General features: G+C 44.3%; 2 protein-coding genes across 3 annotated transcripts; both read left to right on the forward strand.

The window, feature by feature from the left end:
- The first annotated feature begins 275 nt into the window (after positions 1–275).
- thnsl2 (threonine synthase-like 2) lies at positions 276–5,913 on the forward strand. Its single transcript, XM_082542842.1, has 9 exons — positions 276–546; positions 2,103–2,334; positions 2,424–2,618; positions 2,702–2,854; positions 2,933–3,172; positions 4,434–4,582; positions 4,899–5,024; positions 5,096–5,250; positions 5,459–5,913. Exons 2-9 carry the CDS (start codon positions 2,112–2,114, stop codon positions 5,682–5,684), a joined length of 1,467 nt encoding a protein of 488 aa, XP_082398968.1. The 5' UTR covers positions 276–546; positions 2,103–2,111; the 3' UTR covers positions 5,685–5,913.
- A 1,824-nt stretch (positions 5,914–7,737) lies between these two features.
- On the forward strand, positions 7,738–18,762 carry dqx1 (DEAQ box RNA-dependent ATPase 1). 2 transcript variants are annotated; one of them, XM_082538371.1, is made up of 12 exons: positions 7,738–8,276; positions 10,138–10,503; positions 11,954–12,147; positions 12,994–13,447; positions 14,802–15,101; positions 15,233–15,332; positions 16,314–16,472; positions 16,614–16,805; positions 16,911–17,036; positions 17,318–17,508; positions 17,596–17,786; positions 18,055–18,762. In XM_082538371.1, exons 2-12 carry the CDS (start codon positions 10,168–10,170, stop codon positions 18,263–18,265), a joined length of 2,454 nt encoding a protein of 817 aa, XP_082394497.1. In that variant the 5' UTR covers positions 7,738–8,276; positions 10,138–10,167; the 3' UTR covers positions 18,266–18,762. The 2 variants fall into 2 exon arrangements, with proteins under 2 accessions (XP_082394497.1, XP_082394496.1); XM_082538370.1 differs by having other exon boundaries at positions 7,741–8,289.
- The last annotated feature ends 307 nt before the right edge of the window (positions 18,763–19,069 follow it).

Genomic DNA, 19,069 nt, shown 5'->3' on the forward strand with positions numbered 1-19,069 from the left:
CACAAAGTGTAGACAATTCATCAATAAAATTTATTTATTTATTTATTTTTTTGCATAATTTAATTAGTTTTACTCAAGCGTTGTGGGCATTTGTGTATCGTATGGTCCTAAATAACAGGAAACACATTACTCTTCAGGTAAGGTGACAACAGCGCATTGCTTTTACTACGGGTGGTTTATTACATGCATAAATAACTTTGAAACAACTCCGATACAGAAAGGGCCTGCTGCTGCTCTCCCATACTGAACACCAGCGGGTGCTGTTCCATCCTCCCACCGCAGGGGGCAATAATGAGCTCAGTTCGCTGATGAAAATGCTGCTTATGGATAAATAAGCTTCACACAAAGTTCACATTTCTTCACTATTAGATGTGTTTAAAGTAGGGTTTTTTTTTTTCAGTTGAGCAAAAGAGGGACACTAAGAAAGAAGAGTAAGATGTTTTTGCATACACGCACCGGTTTCCCTCCCCTGCTCCGTAAAAAACGTTAAGCTAACGGCCACTTCTCACTTCTCCCATCGTTTCTTCGGAACCCTGGAGACTGAAGGTAACTTGGCTAGTTTTAGCGGCTTTAAAAGCAAAAACTAACGGTTAAAATTAATGACTGCCTATTTTAGTGAACACAGAACCGCACACACTGCATGTTTGATGAGAATTCACTATGTTAAACTGATTTTTATTTATGAAGTCCTGATTGCTTTTTCTATTTTGGCTTGTGGTGAATGTAACCTTAGTCATGTGAAAACTGCTTTAGGAGCACCCCACTCAGCATATTAATATAGGTATAAACAGATTAGAAAACCCTGCAGAGGATAAACAAATGTTAGCTGACATGAAGTTACCGCTTTTGTTTACAAATATTCACTTAATCTAATTTCTTTGGCCTCAGGAGGTGTGGTGTTACCCGCACCTGTGTTCTTACCTGATCACAGGAGGCTGCCCTGTTCAAAAATCACCTAAACTCTTGTAGAGGTTCACTTAAACCTGCTGCTGCCGAAAGGGTTAATTTAAAAACAGTTGCATCACCAAAACCGATTCAGAATAATTTACCTTAAAAAAAACTCAAATTAGTGGTAAAAAAAAAAAGTTTTAAAACAAATTTAAAACGGCAGACTTTCAAAAGAAGGATAACTTGAGCTTCAAGATTGATAATAGTTATAGTACCAGATTAATTTCATGTGTCTGATGGCTCTGATTTATTTGCCGCATTTTATTAAAATCACTGTTAGTGCACGGTTAACAGGTGGGTGTTTTGGTGCTTCACACTGTTCACGTGATAGAACAGTTAGATTTTATGTAACACAATCAAAATAATGAGAACCAAAGCTTATGTTAGAATCATGTGACGGTTATTCACTGTGTTTTATTTTCAGTGAATTCAGAAAATATTGCTGACATGGATGTGTGTGAAAACCTGGGAAAATCTTAGTTAGACTGACTTTATATTAAGTAAGTGTGTCCTGGTTTCAGGACGGTTGTTCCAAAGTCCAGGTTTTTTTCTTCCTGGTTAGTAGAGCCATGCCTCGAGGTTTAGAAAGCTTTGGTTAAAAAGCAACTCTGTGAGTTAGTTCTTCTGAATTATGAAAAAAGGACTGCAGCAGTTCTGCTCAGTGCGGAGCGGTAAGTGTGTGTTTTATAGTTGGCAGTGTGAAATGGGCTTTCTTTGTAGGAACAATATCTGCCACAAAATAATAATAAGTAAAATTTAAAGTGCTCATTTACTGCTTAATATAACTCATAAAGGTCACAACATGTTTGTGTTTACTCTAAAATCTGTTTATTCTGTGTCGCCACAGACAAAGCTGATTTGTTTTACACATGCACATTTACTCTTAGCGTTTTAGTCCTGCTTTCCAAGGATGTGTACAATGGCAGTCAAAACTTTCACCCATTCACATGTTGGTATTGTCTGTGTCAAGACTGCTGATGAACCTGTACCAATAACAACATAAAGTGTGGCTTAAATTCAAGCTTTTCTTATAAATTTTTGCTTTACAGAAAAACACACACACATAGTTTCAGAGAAGTGCACCCTGGCAGATGATGCAGAATGATGTCACAGAACTCAGACCAGGATATGATGACTGTTACCTTCCTTCACAGGCGTGTAGGATGCAGTACTGCAGTACTCGTGGGGGGGTCAGGGGCTGGGATTTCCGGGAGGTGCTGTTTTCGGGCTATGCCCCAGATGGAGGGATGTTCATGCCGGAGAGTTTGCCTCTGCTGAGCCCCGACACCCTGAGGAGCTGGAAGGGGCTGTCCTACACCAAAGTAGTGATGGAGGTTGCTTCACTGTTCATCCCTCCTCAGCTGATCCCCAGAGACCACCTGGAAGGTGAGCTGGGGGGAAAAATTCACCGTTGCATGCAGGTAGAACTGATCAGATAATCAGTGAGTCCTGTTTCCCGTGTTTCTCTCTCCCAGTTCTCGTGGGTGAAGCCCTGTCTGGCTTCTCTGTGCCGGAGGTAGTTCGAATTGCCCGGCTGAAGGGGGGTCTGTCTGTCCTGGAGCTCTTCCATGGAGACACCCTGGCCTTTAAGGACCTGGCTATGACCTGCACTGTACGCTTCCTAAACTACTTCCTGCAAAAAGAGAACCGCAGGGCGACTGTTCTCGTAGGTGAGAGGGAAACATGTTTTTATTATGGGTTAAAACCAGAGAACTAGATGCAGGTGAAAAACTGGCATAAATGTCATCCTCAGGTACGTCTGGGGACACCGGCGGCTCGGCCATCCAGAGCGCCAAAGGTCTCCCTGGGCTGGACATGGTGGTGGTTTACCCCCGTGGACGCATCACTCCAGTGCAAGAGAAGCACATGATCTCTTGCTTGAAGGATAACGTCCATGTTTTTGCAGGTACACGCAGAGAAGCTCAAACAGCCACGTTTTTTATGGTTATAAAGTTTCTCTGAATCAATCTCACTCCGTCTGTAGCCGACGGCAGCTCTGATGACATAGACCAGCCACTGCGCCGCCTGTTTGCCGACCAGGAGCTTGTTAAGTCTCACGGCCTTATGAGCCTCAACTCAGTGAACTGGTCCAGGGTCATGATCCAGGTCGCCCACTTCGTCTACGCCTACTTGGAGCTCAGTGGGGTGAAGCAGGACGATGTGGGCGCAGCGCTGCCGGAGCTAGAGGTGGTGGTTCCCACGGGAGGGGCAGGAAACATCGCAGGTGGGTTGATAATGTAAGATTTCTCATCCATGTGAGAAATCTTGGTCAGACTGATCTGAGAGCCAAAGTAAAATCACCAGCATTACTTTTTTAAAAACCATTTTTATTTAAAAAGGGAGATTTCAGTTACTCAGTTTTATTTATTATTTTGTCAAAAATAACATCCGCTTATCTGGGTCCTGGCTGCAGGTCAGTGTCCTCAGCATCCAGGAAACATCAAGAATTTTCCAAATATGACACAAATAATGTTTTTCTTTATCGTTACAATCCATCCCGAGCTCTTCCCAGTCGCACGTTCCCACAACGCCACATCTAGAAGGTGTTCAGGAGGCATCCTGGTCGGATGCTGCACCACCTTCACTGACTCTTTTGATGTGGAGGAGCATCGACTCCTCTCTAAGCTCCTTGTCCTGTTTCTTAAAGTGTGAAGTTTTTCCACAGTTCGATTTCATACCCATGAAATGAGGTAAATTGATGCAAATTTACCTGATGATGCAGAAAGAAATGGATTTATCTGCAGATACTATATCACAGACCGTGGATTCTCCTAACGCTACCATCAGTCAGAAAAGGAGGAGGAGCTTAGTGATGTTTGAGCTTGAACTTCATGGATCAACTTTTCTATCAAAACAGAAGCTCAGCTCTCTTCAATGCAGCAGACCTTTGCAATGTCCTGATCACTGCAGACACTCTGTTTGGTCCTGGGGAAAGTTTATCCTACGTCCTAAGTAGACTAAGTATGATCCAAAGACGTCTATGAAGAAAAGACCAAGCGAGCACATCACTTTGCTTTGTACAGAATTACTGGGACCTGAGGTCAAGCTCGCAGGTGCACACCCAGTGGATGGGCCACATAGATCTGCAAGGTCCCATGGAAAAATTTGAAATAGTCACCAAAAAATCTTTCTCTCTTATTTTGAAACTGATGGTTTCCATTAGTCAGTATGTTTCCTGTCTGCAGCACATATATTTTGTTGAGTGTTAAGAAGAAAAGTGTCACCACAGCTGCCAGTAAGACTCTGAAAAGTCTTTTTCTAACACTAACCAAGTAGTTCTGTGATTTTGCTCAGTTCTCTCCAGACCCTTCTTTTCTTTCTCTTTCTTTTTCTGTATTAAAGTTAAATCATATACTCTTAGAATCTATGAACAGCTGTAATAATCTTGTCGTTTTGGTCCTCTTTTTTTCTGTGTGTCTGTCTCTCTGTCCTTACACTAGTGCCTCCTTATAAAAGCTGTTCCTGTCTCTTTTCTTTTTGGTCAGCCGGCCTCATCGTAAAGCAGATGGGACTCCCCTTGAAACTGGTTGCCATGGTGAATTCCAATGACATCGTGCACAGGATGGTAACCAGCGGTGACTTTTCCATGGCGGCTAATGTCACACAGACGTTGGCCCCGGCTATAGACATCCAGGTAGAGACACTACACCTGCTCATGTGTGCAGAGTGTATCTATTTCCTCCAGTCCTCAGACAGCCTGATGGCTTAAGCATTTTATTACAGTGCAGTTCCTCTGATGTTCACTTGAAGCTCTGACAGTCAGTTAAAATGTCCAACTTTACAGCAGATTTCCTCCTTTATATCAGCTGCACAGGGGTAAATCTCACCTGGTCTCACCTGTTTAAATTGTATAAATGCTTAAAGTTTCCATTATTAGAGGCGTGGCCTCTTTGACTGACAGGTGGGTGGTAACACAGGTGACATGTCTCTGGTTTATTTGTCTCCTGCAGGACCCATACAACATGGAGCGAGTGTTCTGGCTGCTGCTGGGCAGAGACGGTGCCAAAGTGAAGACGATGATGGAGGGGTTTCAGCGCTCGCGCCGACACTTGCTGCCTGAAAACCACCGCAGACTGGTACCCGCCACCTAGCTGGTTCACGCCAGTGCTTCTCCTCTGAGCTTCTAATCTGATTTTTTCCTTTTTAGCTGTCACAGGTTCTGTCGACGGGGACAGTGACGGACGAGGGGATCCTGGAGACCATGAAGAGCTGCTGGGAGGAGAACCAGTATGTGCTGTGTCCTCACACAGCTGTGGCAGTTTGGCATCACTACCACTGTCCTCACAGTGCCCAGCTCAACAGGTCAGACATGCCAAGTTTAAATATTCAGTCATATCACCTGTGCTCCCGCTGTTCTTGAGGCTCTCCTCTGCAGATATTTTATTCTGTGACAGATAATAATCAGCTGATAGTTCACTGAGTTGCTCTAATAAAGTTAGTTAGCAGTAGTAATAACCTGCTGGGAGGCATGTGACATCTGCGTGTTAAGTCCACTTTTCTCTCGTTACAGATGTTACATTGCAACTGCTTCTCCGGCCAAGTTTCAGGCAGCAGTGGAGAAGGCAGCTTTGACCTTTGACCTTCCAGAGGCGGTGCTGGCTTTGGAAAAGCTGCCGACCCGTTATCGGGAGCTGGAGCGGTGCCAGAACTGGTGCGAAGACTGGGAGGACAGACTGAGAGAGACAATCCAGTCTGTGAGCGTGGCGAGGAAGAATGGCATGACTTACTACACCTGAGTGGACATTAAACAGTTTTCAGGTCAGGTGACTGTGGCAGCACGTCGCTGATCTCTGAACCTGCTTATCAGGATTTAGTGAATGATATTGATGGCAAAGGAATCACGTGAGCCCTCAGGTGGACTTTGGTCTGTGGTGTCATATGACTTTTGTGTTTTCACACCTGAAACGAAGCCGTCTCTCCACAGCTTCAAACTGTATGTGACAAATAAAATGAAGCTAAATTCTATGACTTTAACCGTCTCAGCTGCTGTTTTTATCACTGTAGTCATGCAGTCATGGAAACACTAAAAGGATGTTTGAGGCCTTTATGTATTTTTAAGTTATGAGTTGGTCAACAGATAAAAACAGTCTAGCTTTCATGACAGCTCACCCTGAAATGTCAAATCCACATATTTTTGTACAAATACATTTTTGGCATGTCATTCTTCATCATATTTTGGCACCTACATATCAGGATCAAGTACTTTTTGTACTTTTGGGGCCTGGAATAATTTTACAACTTTTGTTTTTGTGTGTCATGTTGAAGAGGAATCAGCTGACGAAACCTTTAAACACAGCCACTGGTAAAACACTGCCCTCTGCTGGGGAATGTATCAATTAAAATTTCCAGATGGCAATTACAAACACTACTTTAAATGTGAAAGTTTTCCAGATTTGAGGGAGGTTAAAAGAACACACACACACCAACAGATAAATATTCCTGTCACTATCACTTTTGTCAAAAATTATGGTAAGATTGCACATTTATTTTGATAAAATATACTCATTTTGGCTCCTTAAAGCTGCCCTGTGACCAAATGACTGAAAAAACATGTGGTTTAAAGTAAATACTAATATATGAATACAGAAAGGAAGGTGGAGGAACCTAAATAAATGTAGACATACATAAATATCCAAATATATTTATAAAAATGAGAAATATAGATTTATAAATTTCATTAATGAAATATAAAGATTTAGAAATAAATATAAAAATACAGGAATACATATGTGCAAAAATATAAATAAATTAGTTAATTAAACTGCTTACTGGATGTGGCTATAGATATACTTTATATTAGATAAATATCAGTGTAGTACAGCAAATTTTAAAATACAGATACAGGAATAAATACTTGCATCATGCCATAATAAATGAAGAAATAAATATTTAAAAATAAATCTTCATAAATAATCAACACAAAAAATACAGAATTAAACAAATTATTGTTAAAATATATTTAAAACAGATAACAATCAGTGTATACATACTGAAATAAATCAATCTAAACTATTAATTATGAAAATACAGAAATATATGAAATACAGACACATGAGTATAAAATTACATAAAGAACTTTTTTAAAGCTTACTCATCAAACATCAAAACTAACATTCATTCGTATTCTGGGGCCTGAATCTCCTCCATACCTGCTTCATGCCCTGAGGGGCGGGGCTATGGCTCCCCACACTCCCTAGCAGATCGTTACATGGAGAAACCTTTTGAATACAAGCGTGCTGATCCACACAGGTGTGCACACAGGTGTTCACAGACACAAACTACACCTTTCTTGGCTGCTACCTCAAAGCACACTGTGCGCTCTCGATCTTGCGTACTGCACAATAACATGTAATATTTAGTATCTACCGTTAGCTAGTTTATTGTGATGATGTTGTATTTATTATGTTGCTCTTTCTTGTTTGTTTTCTCTTCTGTTTTCTCTTATCTCCATACAGGTGATCCAGGTGTTTTGTTTGTTTTTCTTTTTTTTCTTCCCCCCTTCCTCACCATCTCTTCTCCCCTCTATTTTTCTTTCTCTCCCTCTCTTTCTTTCATTCTTTCTCCCTGTCCTATCCCCCAGTCATGTCTGTAACAACCGAAAATCAAATTAAATAAATATAGAATTATAATAAAGGTCAGTCAAACTGACCAATATGGCAAGGCCATGATGAATTGTTGCCTTCAGGCAACAATTCTGATGTCTAAAGATCCAAAGGAGACAGGCAAAAAGTTTTGATTTATTTAAATATTTATTCATTTTTGTGTGATATTGTACCCTTTTTGTATTTTATTTTATTCATTTGTTTTTAACAATCTTAATTCTTCTCGTATTACCGTGGTTATGTCTCGTTGTCGCGCCACAGAACTGCTGACCTTGATGTCCAAATAATACACATAATTTTAATTTCTTCATAAGTAAAAAAACAAATAAAGGGAATGTGGGAGGGGAAAATGGAAGAAAATATTAACTGGGCTGTCTTTACTCAAGTAAAAATGTCGAACTTGTTCCGTGAACGCCTCTCTGTCACGCTCTGAACTCTCCGAGGTTTCCTCAAAGTAACACGAGCTTTGACAGCTCGACGTGCCAACATGGCGGCTGGCAGCTAACGCAGACGCCTCCTCCTCCGTCTTTATCTTTGTCAGCAGTGAAGAGATCAGCGGGCCCGGGGAAGATTCACGGAGAGGGCCGGTGAGCGGATGTCTGTCCCGGTCTCTGTCTCGCTGTTGTCCGGTACGTGAAGCCGGCTTTTTTTTCTGAACCGACAGCAACAACAACAGGAGGAGCGGAGGGCGGGCTGGTTCAGCGGGGCTTCTTCACCTGTCGACCGGTATGTCTCTCAGGTAAGAAGGCGTACCTGTGATGGCTCGTTGCTGTGCTGGCTTTCCTCCCTCCTCTCGGCCAAGTCAGGTGACCCGTTGGCATTAAAATGGCTCTCAGAGATAAGAAAAGAGGAGCGGGCGGCTGACTGCTGTGACATTAGTCTGCTTAAATAGACTCGTCAGGCTTATTAAGGTTAAGGGTCAGAACGGTGCCACATCACCCTGATACAGGCTTATTTCTCAGAGACTGTTTTTAAACCCGAGTTTCTCCTAAACAGAGACTCCACTGTCTCTGCTGTAGAGTCACAAGAGAAGGTCTTTTGTTTGTCATCCAAATCTAATCAGTGGTTTTCATTAACACCTGAACCTGGTGGTGGCTCCACCCATGAGTGATTCATATTAGATAATCCCCTCCACTTATTCTGCTCCAAACTTTTTATTTCTGGACTGAACTGAATAGCTTTGCATGAGTCACACTTCAAAATAAACCTTCTTTATTATATAATGGTCTTATTTAGCTTTTCTCTCTTTAATTATTGGCAGAAGTGGGTGGAGCTTCTGTGTGACTGAGATGGCATGTTAGGAATATCCCCTCTGCCAGAGGCTGATATGATGGGTTCAGCCCAGCCACATCCAACCCAACAGTTTTCAGTAGCTGAATAGAGCAAGGAAGCAGCCATCGACATGAACGACCTGCTTCTGTTTCTCATCTTTCATTAAAAACAGATCCATTCTGCTCATTTCAAGCTATGTATTGAGCATATGAGTAGCTTAGCATGCTTCAAATTAAAAAATAATCCTCCTTCATCTTATACAGTCCTCTTCTGATTGGTTGCTCCTTGTAAACAGAAGTGGGTGGGCTACTGAGCAGGAGTATCCAGGCGGTCTGAGTAGTTTTTGTCACCGTAACACAATCGAGGAGTTTTTAATGATAATTAATAATACAGTACATATCAAAAAACATGTCCTCAAGCTGCAGAGAGGCTTAAATAAAATCTATTGATGTGCTGTCTGGATAGATGGGAGCAGGATTAGGGGGGTTAGTGTGGAGTGGGAAGGGAGGCTTATTAGCAGCATATCTGGAGACTGTAAAGAAGACATAGAAAAGGATGAATGTTGGGAAACCAGCAACAAAGGCCGAGTGCTGAAAAGCAGCACAGGTGGATAAATTTGGCTTGGCGCCGGCACATTTGGCAGGGCTGAGTATTTGATTATGGAGCTGCTGTCATCCGGTGTGCTTCTGGTCTGACTCCGGCACACCTGAAACCACACAAACACAAAAAGGAGACGCTCAGGGAGGGGCGCAGGTCAGCAGGAGGGAAAGGGAGGTGGAGGAGGGTGTGGCACATGAAGCAAAATCTGTAGACGGCCTCTGTCATCTGTTTAACTTCCACCTGCTGGTTTTGGTTTTGCTTTGTGTGTGTTTGGATGTTTTTGGCCATGCAGAGTACTTTTTGCTGTTTACATAAAGACACCTCGCAGTTCCCACTGAACTGAGTCAAACCCTGAGGACCGCTGGAGAAATTAGGCGTGATCATGATCTAAAAATAGATCAAAAATTGAACTCTCGCTGCACATCCCTACCTCAGTGTTTTCCCTCTTCTTGTGCTTTTATCTGCTTCTCTGGCTTCCTCACACATTAATAAGTGAGCCGAGCAGCAGGCACCCAGCGGGTGTGTGCTGCAGCTGTCTGATGACCACGGTGGCGTCTGGGCGGAGACGCACATTCCTCAGCTACATACCAAACATGATGGTTCCTGTGAAGTCTCAGGAAGTAGTCTGGGCCCTCAGACTCTTCCTCTCTGGTTTTGCAGGAATTGGTGAACTTTGCTCGTTGTGACCTTTAGTTGTTTTTTTTTCTCTCTGCAGGTAATCTAAGGAATCTCAGATAACCTGCTGATGATGTCATCACCGATGGCAGCAAAGCCATCCACTGCCTCTGCCTCCCAACTTCGGCCCTCCACAGCTCTGGACTCACTGTCCGTGTCTTCCCTCTTAAGCGGGGATCTGGACGATGAAGAAGATGGAGGAAGTCGAGGCGGTGAGGATGAAGGACTGGGAGACCTGGAGGTGAACCCTTATGATGGTTTGCCCTTTTCTTCGCGATACTATGCCCTGCTGGAGGAGAGGCAGCGCTTTCCAGTGTGGCGACTCAGGCAGAGTCTGCTGGAGCACCTCGAGAGCCACAACATGGTCCTACTGAGCGCGCCCAGTGGGTCTGGGAAAAGCACGCAGGTAACCACAGGCAGGAAAACATTTTTTGTTTTGTTTTTTTTCGAAAATGTAACAAAGCCAGTCAGATCTGTGACTGCCTCCCAGTTGCTCCCATTTAGAAAATTTCCTAATCCATATTTTCATTCTTGGACTCTACTAGAGACGCTTTGCATGACTTGCATCAAAATAATCCCTCTTTATCTTACACTTGGCTTGATTTTTGGTCTTTTCTTTGTAAATTCAAACTGTGTTTTGAGTTTTGCTGGTTTAGAAGCCTGTGTGCTTTACGGTGGTTTTACTGGTCTCACTCATTTAAGATCAGACTGAGCTGTATGTGTCCAGTCTGACACCCGGTCTTTTAACATGACTCGTGTGTGGAGCCAGCCTCAAGTGGACATCAGAGGAACTGCAGGCCTGGAGGTGGTTTCTGTGCTGGGTCTGTCTCTCAGGGACAATCTGGTTATCTATATGCCTGCTCCATAGTTACATCCACCCACAGGCTAATGAATGACACCATTAAACCAATGTGATAGATTCACAGTGCTGTGCTGTAACCTGAACGCTCATTTAGTCCTGAAACACCCACAGATCTCATTTCCAGCACCACCTCCTCCTCCTCCCTGTGAGTCTTTATGTGCTCGTTGCTTCGGTCTCTGTTGATCGGCTGTTTTCTGTGATACCTTCACTTTGTCTTTCTTTTTGTGTTACAGCCTTTATCTGCGCTGTCTGTTTATTAACCTGAATCTGGGTCACATATCTGCTATCGCTTTGACCTTTGCCCCTCAGTGCGCTCGCTGTATGTCAGTAATTTCTTCTGTTTTTACTCAGTGTTGATGAGTCCTGATTTCCTCTTCAAGGTTTAATTTAGAAGAACAAAAACGTGTCATAAGGGTACATTTTTGTCTATTCTGGGTCTGAATATTTTGCTTATTTTGTATTTAATTCTTTATTCTTAGTTTGGGTCCCCATCAGCTTCCCCCTCCTCTTAAGATCAAATGAAAGCTTTGATTAAATATGGATTTAAGCTCCATTTAAGGCCCAGCTTGTTCTCTTTGGTAATGCGTGGATGACACTTGTTGGCAGTTTATTTATTGCTGTTAATAAGGGATGGATGTAGCCATGGTGATGTCACCCACTGGTTTCTGCACCTTTTGAAGATGACTAAACGTAGGTCATGTGCAGGTTTTGGGACTTGTGCACTGGTTTCTTGTGGTGTCTGAGGTCATGCAGCATGGCAGTGGTTGTCTGGTCGCAGCCATGGCAGGCTCAGTGAGCAGACTTGACTAGCAGACGAGGGCAAGAGAACCAATCACAAGCAGCACTCAGAATTTGAATGCTTACAGCCAAATGACAGCAGTCCATCCAAAAGCTCATGATGTTGCGCAAGTATAGTGTGAATTATAGGCTTTGAAGAACTTTATTAAGTCTAAAAACATTGTGTGACCTCTGTCCTCCCATGTGCTCACTGCAGGTTCCTCAGTGGTGCGTGGAGTACGCGCTCTCCTACGAGTTCTCTCATGGCCTCGTGTGCTGCTCGCAGCCTCACTCGGTGGCGGCGGTGAGTCTGGCCCTGCGCGTGGCCGATGAGATGGACCTCAGCCTGGGTCTGGAGGTCGGCTACAGAGTGCCCAACGATGACGGCTGCACGCCTGACACCATGCTCAGGTTAGATCCTTTTGAAATCTTACGCTGTTTTCAAAGTAATTTCATTTCTGTAGTGGCAAATAAAAAGTATTCAGATTACTCTGAAATTTCTCCTTTACTCTGTCTCTTGTACCTTTTAGATACAATATATTTTTAAGATAAATGCTTTTTATTGTGAATTATAATGTTATTTAAAAAATGAGGCACACAGTGCATAGAACAGAGCAGCACTGCTTCTTGTTGTCAGTATCAAACAATTAGGTAATCGTAAGTAAAAGTAATTAATCTGCGATAAACCTTAGACTGCTCTGAATCTTTGCTTCAATATTTACACTAGATATTGTCTTTCTTCTGCTTTCAAGATCAGCTGCCATCACTTCATAACACGTTTACACTCTAATCCAGCAGGTACAGGCAGTATATCTTATAAGCATTGGATGATGCCCCTCTGCAGGCTTTCAGAAGGTGATCAATCAGGGGGGTCTTAAAAAGACGGGAGCTGAAATGGCTCGTTTCAGTTAGATGAACAGAGTGGTTACATAAAGGCTCGATAAAAGATAAATAAGGATTGCTTTGAACGGAGCTACTGCAGCTCGTTCCCTGTTCTCATTTAACTCGCAACAAGGAAGCAAGTATCAAATTATTCCTTTTTGTTATTCTTTGAAAAGTCTCTGAAACAAACCTGCATGAAACATTTGATCCATGTTAAAGTCTCAACTTCTGCATCTCTGGATTTCTTTGGTTCTGGATGAAAATATTCCTCTGCCTTTCTTCTGCCCACAGCCTCACCATCAATTCTTATACTCTGTACACTTTAGTTTCCCCTGAGATTGATCCACGTGTCCTGTTTTGATGCCCTCTCCGCAGGTTTGTCAGCGACACGCTGTTGCTGGAGGAAATGATGTCAGACCCCCTGCTGCATCAGTACGGCGTCGTGGTCTTGGATGAGCTCCAGGAGCGCACAGTGCCCACAGACGTGCTGCTTGGCCTGCTGTGCGACGTCTGCCGCCAAAGGCCTGACAACTTCCGAGTGGTCCTCCTCACTCACCCCACTCTCGCCCCTCGGCTCGCCACCTTCCTGGGACCCTCTGTCCCTCACCTCTCCTTGGACAACCTCCCCTCAGAGCCTGCTAATGGAGACCAGGAGGAGGAGGAAGAGGGTGGAGCAGTGGAAAGGAAGGCTGTGAACGCGGAGGTGGAGACACTGTACAGGGAGCTTTCAGCGGGAAAGGAACCCACCGCCGTCGCATGTCACATGGTGCTGGATCTGCACCGGAGAGGAGAGGAAGGAGACGTGATGGTGTTTCTGGCCAGTGCACAGGTACACGAGTAAACGGCCACGGAGAAGAAAGTAGATCCTCCGAGGTTTTTTGTGACAGAATATCTTTAAAAATTAATCTCCACATCAGCAGGCATGAAAATTATTTAAATACAACCTCTAATGAAGGAAAGCATGACTCATTTAACAAAAACTAAACCAAAGACTGATTTAATAATGATGTACACTATATTAATGCCATAGGAAATTAGTCTGTAGGAAATTAGTCCTCTGCATTTAACCCATTCACTCAGTGAAGCAGTGGGCAGCCACCAATCCAGCACTCGGGGAGCAGTGTGCGGAGACGGTACCTTGCTCAGGGGTACCTCAGGGTTCGGTGGATTCGATCCCCCGACCTTCCAATCGTGGAACCACCCACTGAGCTATCTCTGTTTCAAACAAAGTAAACAACGCCTGGGCCTGTTGGTACAATGACCCCTGATCTTATTCCTTTAACACAGTGTTTAGTTTTTACACTTTAACACAAAGCAAATTACCCAAACCGATCTTCATTCTTTATTCTGAGTTGTAGAGTTTCACCACCTTTGTCCTGCAGAGCAGTGAAATAAGGTCAGCTCCGCCTGAGAGGCGTCTGGGGCTTTGCAGGTGTCTGATGTCTCAGCTCAAATGAAACTACAAATATGCAGAAATCCCTCATGTGCTTTCTGTACATATTGACCTTCACTTTAGACTCTCATTTAAACTCCCTTTGTGTCAACATCACCACACCTCCTGCTCCTTCACTCACTGTTGAGGCCTTGTCTCCCTCGAGGGTGGTTTAGTTAGGATTACCTGGAGTGGAACACTGTCAAGTTCTTTTTAAATTGCCACTAAGTGACAATCAGCTCGTCCTCAGTTTGGAGAAGCAACGCTAGAAAAGAAGGACAGCTGCAGGTGACAGCAGGCCACCTAAAAACATTCACTCTGTTAAGTGTGCTCTTTATTTAGAACATTTTGACTTCTTTGTCTTCTATCAGAGAGCTAAAACCATCAAACTTTGGCAGGAGCATCATTTAACCTCACAGAGCACAAGCTAGGTGAGGGTTTTTTGTGCTTGTTTGTTTGTGGAAGGTGTTTCATTTTTAGAGAAATGCCCCAAAAGGAACCAACAGCGCAAACAAGAGGAAATCGGCAATGGAGGCAAAACCGGTTACGTATCAGGTTGTAAATGTTTATTTCTGCTTTAATGTCAGGCACTTTAACACGGGAGAGTATGGGGCCTCACTGCTGTAGCCCCAGTGGACATCAGGGGAACTGCAGCTGTTGGTGCTTTTTCAGCCTGGTGATGAAAACATGTCCCCTGAATCACACCCTCACAGTGGATTTGATCATGTCCTGTCTCCTCTCTGTTAAACAGGAAATAGAAGAGTGCGCCAGCCTGCTGGAGAAGGAGTGTGTAGCTTTGAGTCCTCAGCTCGGCGCTCTGCGACTCCTCCCCCTCCATGCCGGACTGGGTGGGCTTACACAGCGGATCTACGAGTCCGACCCTGATGCGTCCACCCTGAGGGAGGACGGCAGCTCTGAGGACAGCTCGGCACTGGGAGCTGGAGGTGTGGGCAAAAAAAGGAAAGTCATCCTCACCGATGCACTTGCAGAGGCATCCTTCTCACTGCCCGGAGTTCGCTACGTCATCGACATGGGGCTCCAACTAAAAAATGTGAGTTTGTTTTTGTATCAACAGCAATATTTCATGTAAAAGTACTCTTTTTTTTTTTATTATCACTTAATAAGCTTTACACATATTCAGGCCTGTTTTTGAGCTTGAATTTAATTCATGTTCTGTGGCAGGTTTATAATCCACAAATAAGAGCAAACTCTCAGGTTCTGAGGACGATCAGCAAACACCAGGCCGACATGCGCACTCAGAGGGTGAACAGCCACCTTCCAGGTACGCATCTGTTCAGGTTTCACTCCCACACAAATGCTTCCTGAGGGTTAACAGTTTGCTGAAGAGTTATGAAGCACTGACTGAGCTAATCACAGCTCAAAGACTGAAAGATAAAACTCCATTGGTATTTCCCATAGACTGTAAATAAAAGATGTCCATAGCTGCCATGATGTCACCTGCTGGTTTCTCAACTTTGGTGGTGAGAGTCTGAAGTGACCGTTGATCTAATTTTAAGTTTCACATATTTGCACCCCCAGCTGGTCGCAGCCCCTACCTGAGCCTGATTCTGCTGGAGGCTTCTTCGTGTTAAAAGGAAGTTTTTCCTTTCCACTGTCACTAAGTGCTTGATTATAGGGTGTATTGCAGTATCTACCATTTTAAGGCAGCAGAACAGCTCATCTTTACAGTCGCTCCAGGCTGAACAGCTGCCGGGTAACTTTAAATGGCCTGAAATTGATTTAGTGACAGCAGCTCACTGAGGTTTAGTTTAGATGTAATTTTACCAACTGATTAAAGGCAAAGGGAGCGACAAATTCTAACTTTTCTAACTAATCCCCCAAAATAAGCTCAGTGCAGGATTTAGGGACAAACGGTAACTTCCAAAACCTTTCAGTAGATGATAGCATAAATGTATCAGTGATGGTTTTACAGAAGTAAAAGAAGACCATTAAACATGAGCAGAATACAGCGGGGATTAAATGGTTTTAACTTTAGGTGACTGTGAGGTATAAAACAGGGTCGTCCATGTAGTTATAGTGCAGTTCCTCTCGGCAGACTGCATGCTGCCATCTTATGGTAAAGTTTGGTATTACATGGACAGGGAGAGGCCTAGCTCTGTATCTTTCTTCACACTCTGCTGGCTGCTTTGGATAATTCTGGGAGGATTTGAACTATTTTTAAACAGGAGTTTACAGAAAATACCTTTAACACCTGCAGTGTTTCACCATGGCTGTTAACTGTGTGACTTCTCTCACTTTTTAGGCCTGTGCCTGCGTCTGTACTCCCAGTCCCTGTATGAAGAGGGGATGGCGGAGGCTCACTGTCCAGGTGTGATGGAGGAGAACCTCAGCCACCTGGTGCTGCTGCTGAAGAGGCTGGATATTGCTGACATGGGGCAGTGCAAGTTCCTGGACAGACCAGGTGACTTTTTGCAAACCTCCTCTGTGCCACAGAGCACACAGTGAAGGAGGTACACGTTTGTACCCATGCTAAGGAGACAGTCCAAACTGGTAGTAGTTTGGATTTACCCTCATACCCTCCTCTCTCTGCCCCTCCCCCCAGCCCCTGAGGCCCTGATGCAGGCCCTGGAGGACCTGGACTATCTGGCAGCGCTGGACGACGACGGAAACCTGTCGGAGGTCGGCATCATAATGTCAGAGCTGCCCTTGGAGCCGTCGCTGGCGAAAGCCCTGATCGCCGCCTGCGAGTACGACTGCGTCGACGAGCTGCTCACGATAGCTGCGATGCTCACGGGTAAGCAAGCATTGCAGGAAGTGAAGCCCGATGAGAGACATTCGTTCTACATTGACTCTTTTAATAAAGAACATTTGATCTGATCTTTGTGTTTTCTTGTTGCAGCTCCTTCCTGCTTCGTCACTGCAGAGCCCAGCAGAGAGGAGGCTGCCGTCACACACTGGAGGCCTCTGATGCACACAGAGGGAGATCACATGACTCTCATCAATATATATAATGCCTTCTTGGAGCGTACGTACACTTAACCTTCATCACAGATGTACTGTGCTCAGCAGTGATGGTGCAATATTTTTCAGAAGCTTTAGGCAACTTTTTTCCATGAAACAGAAATTTAACAGAACAGCCCGTGGACCCGTTTCCATGCTGTATTTGACATTAATCAAGTTGAAGCCTAAAGGAAAAAAAACAACCCAAAAACATTTTCACTGTTTTCTGGGTACAAGTCCTGAAATTCAATAACTGCTTCTGCTGGTTCCTCTGATTGCTGGCCGGCCTGTGTGTGATCACTGCAGACAATCAGGATGAGGCCTGGTGCACGACGAACTTCCTCTGTCACGCCGCCCTGCGATTGGCTGTGGTGATCAGGGCGCAGCTGCTGGAGGTGATGCAGCGGATAGAGCTTCCCGTTTCTCCTCCCACTTTCGGATGCCAAGACAACTGCACGAACATCAAGCGGGCTCTCATCTCAGGCTTCTTCCTCAAAGTAAACTCCTCATTTTAAAAATATTTTTACCCATATTTCTGCTCTTCCACTTGGTGAATTTGTGTAACACTGACTCCTCCTCCTCAGGTGGCTCACGATGTGGACGGCTCCGGTAACTACCTCCTGCTAACTCACCGCCACGTGGCTCACCTTCACCCCTTCTCCTCTTACCTGTGTCGACAGCCGCGGCCCGACCCCCCCAGTTGGGTCCTCTATCACGAGTTCACCATCTCCCGCGACAACTGCATTCGCATCGCCTCTGACGTCCACCCACAGATGTGAGTTAAAGCTGCAAATTGGCTGCAATGTAGTAAAAAAGTGGCTTCATGCAACTTTATTAAAGTGAAAAACATTTTTAATCCCAGTGTCTGAGCACATTATAATCTAATTTAAAAATCAGACCCTCCACAACGCTCTCAGCTGCCTCGAGCAGCCTGTGAAGGATGAGGGCGTAAAAGAGTTGTGTTTTGAGACGCTGTTGTCACTTAGTGCTGATTATTATCACCTTTAAGCATCTCTGTTGACGCCTATCGTGATTCCTCATAGGCTTGTGGAGCTGGCGCCACAGTACTTCCTTGGAAACCTGCCTTCGAGTGACGGGAAGGAGCTGCTGATGGAGCTGCGGCAGAGCCTAGAGCCGCCAGGGTTGTACGATCAGGAGGGGGCGGCGCAGGAGCACGGCCGGAGTCCTAGAGACGCTGAGGGGGGGCAGGAGCCTCACAATCAGTCCAGCACTGAGCTCTGCGTCATCCAATGAGAAGGGAGAAGGGGCGGAGCTTCTCAGGAGAGGATTCTGAAGACTTGGCGGTCTTCTTGATGTGACTTTACACGTGCAACACTAATGTACAGTCCTGTGTGTCTCCTCCTCTGTGTGGCGGCTATGAACATTCACACCTCCTCATTTCCTCTTTTTTTGTTTTTGTTGTTGACTTTATTTAAAAATGAATCTCAAACATTTGCTTTTATTTAAAGAGAGATTTCTATGTTTCTATGAATTTAGAGTTTTAAATTAAAGACAAAAAGGAAGGAGCGATGAGGGTGAAATACCGGAAGCAATACTCCCTGTTAGTGTACGACCTTTGACCTCTATGCAGACGCCCATGAAGAGGTGCTTCTCAGGGCTCACTGTGATCTGTTGTGATGCTGATGCTTCCCAGCTGTTTTGATACAGTTTTCTTGCTCAGTCTTTTCCCTTTTTAATAGAATTTGTGTCGGTGCAAAAACTGCTTTGAATAAAGTGAAGTTTTTCATGTTTTCAGGATTTCAGCTGAGTGATTTTGCACTGTGTAGCTACCTGAGTTTTAACCTTTAAAGTCGCTTTACTGTAAGATTTAAAACTGTCAGTTATTAAAGAGAATTGCCTCCTCCAAAGAGTCTGTTGGTTTGTCAGTGAGATTACACATAAATGATGAGGCTAAACCACAGACTGTAAGTAAAAAAAGGATGTAGCAACCGTGAGTTCAGCCACTGGTTTTAGGTTTTTGGGCATCGGGGAAGACTGTGAGACTGTATTTCAACAAGAAGCAGGAGTGTCAACTTTGTCCTTGCTCGGCGAGCTGTG

This window comes from Aulonocara stuartgranti (assembly GCF_965226115.1).
Source record: "Aulonocara stuartgranti genome assembly, chromosome: 7".
NCBI lineage: Eukaryota > Metazoa > Chordata > Actinopteri > Cichliformes > Cichlidae > Aulonocara > Aulonocara stuartgranti.

Excerpts from the sequence above, each read along its gene's own strand:
- dqx1 (XM_082538371.1), top strand. The coding sequence starts at position 10,168 with ATGATGTCATCACCGATGGCAGCAAAGCCATCCACTGCCTCTGCCTCC. Across the intron at positions 15,333-16,313 it reads GGTGAACAGCCACCTTCCAG|GCCTGTGCCTGCGTCTGTAC; the intron begins GTACGCATCTGT and ends CTCACTTTTTAG. Across the intron at positions 17,787-18,054 it reads TCTGACGTCCACCCACAGAT|GCTTGTGGAGCTGGCGCCAC; the intron begins GTGAGTTAAAGC and ends GATTCCTCATAG.
- thnsl2 (XM_082542842.1), top strand. The coding sequence starts at position 2,112 with ATGCAGTACTGCAGTACTCGTGGGGGGGTCAGGGGCTGGGATTTCCGG. Across the intron at positions 2,855-2,932 it reads TAACGTCCATGTTTTTGCAG|CCGACGGCAGCTCTGATGAC; the intron begins GTACACGCAGAG and ends CTCCGTCTGTAG. Across the intron at positions 4,583-4,898 it reads CCCCGGCTATAGACATCCAG|GACCCATACAACATGGAGCG; the intron begins GTAGAGACACTA and ends TGTCTCCTGCAG.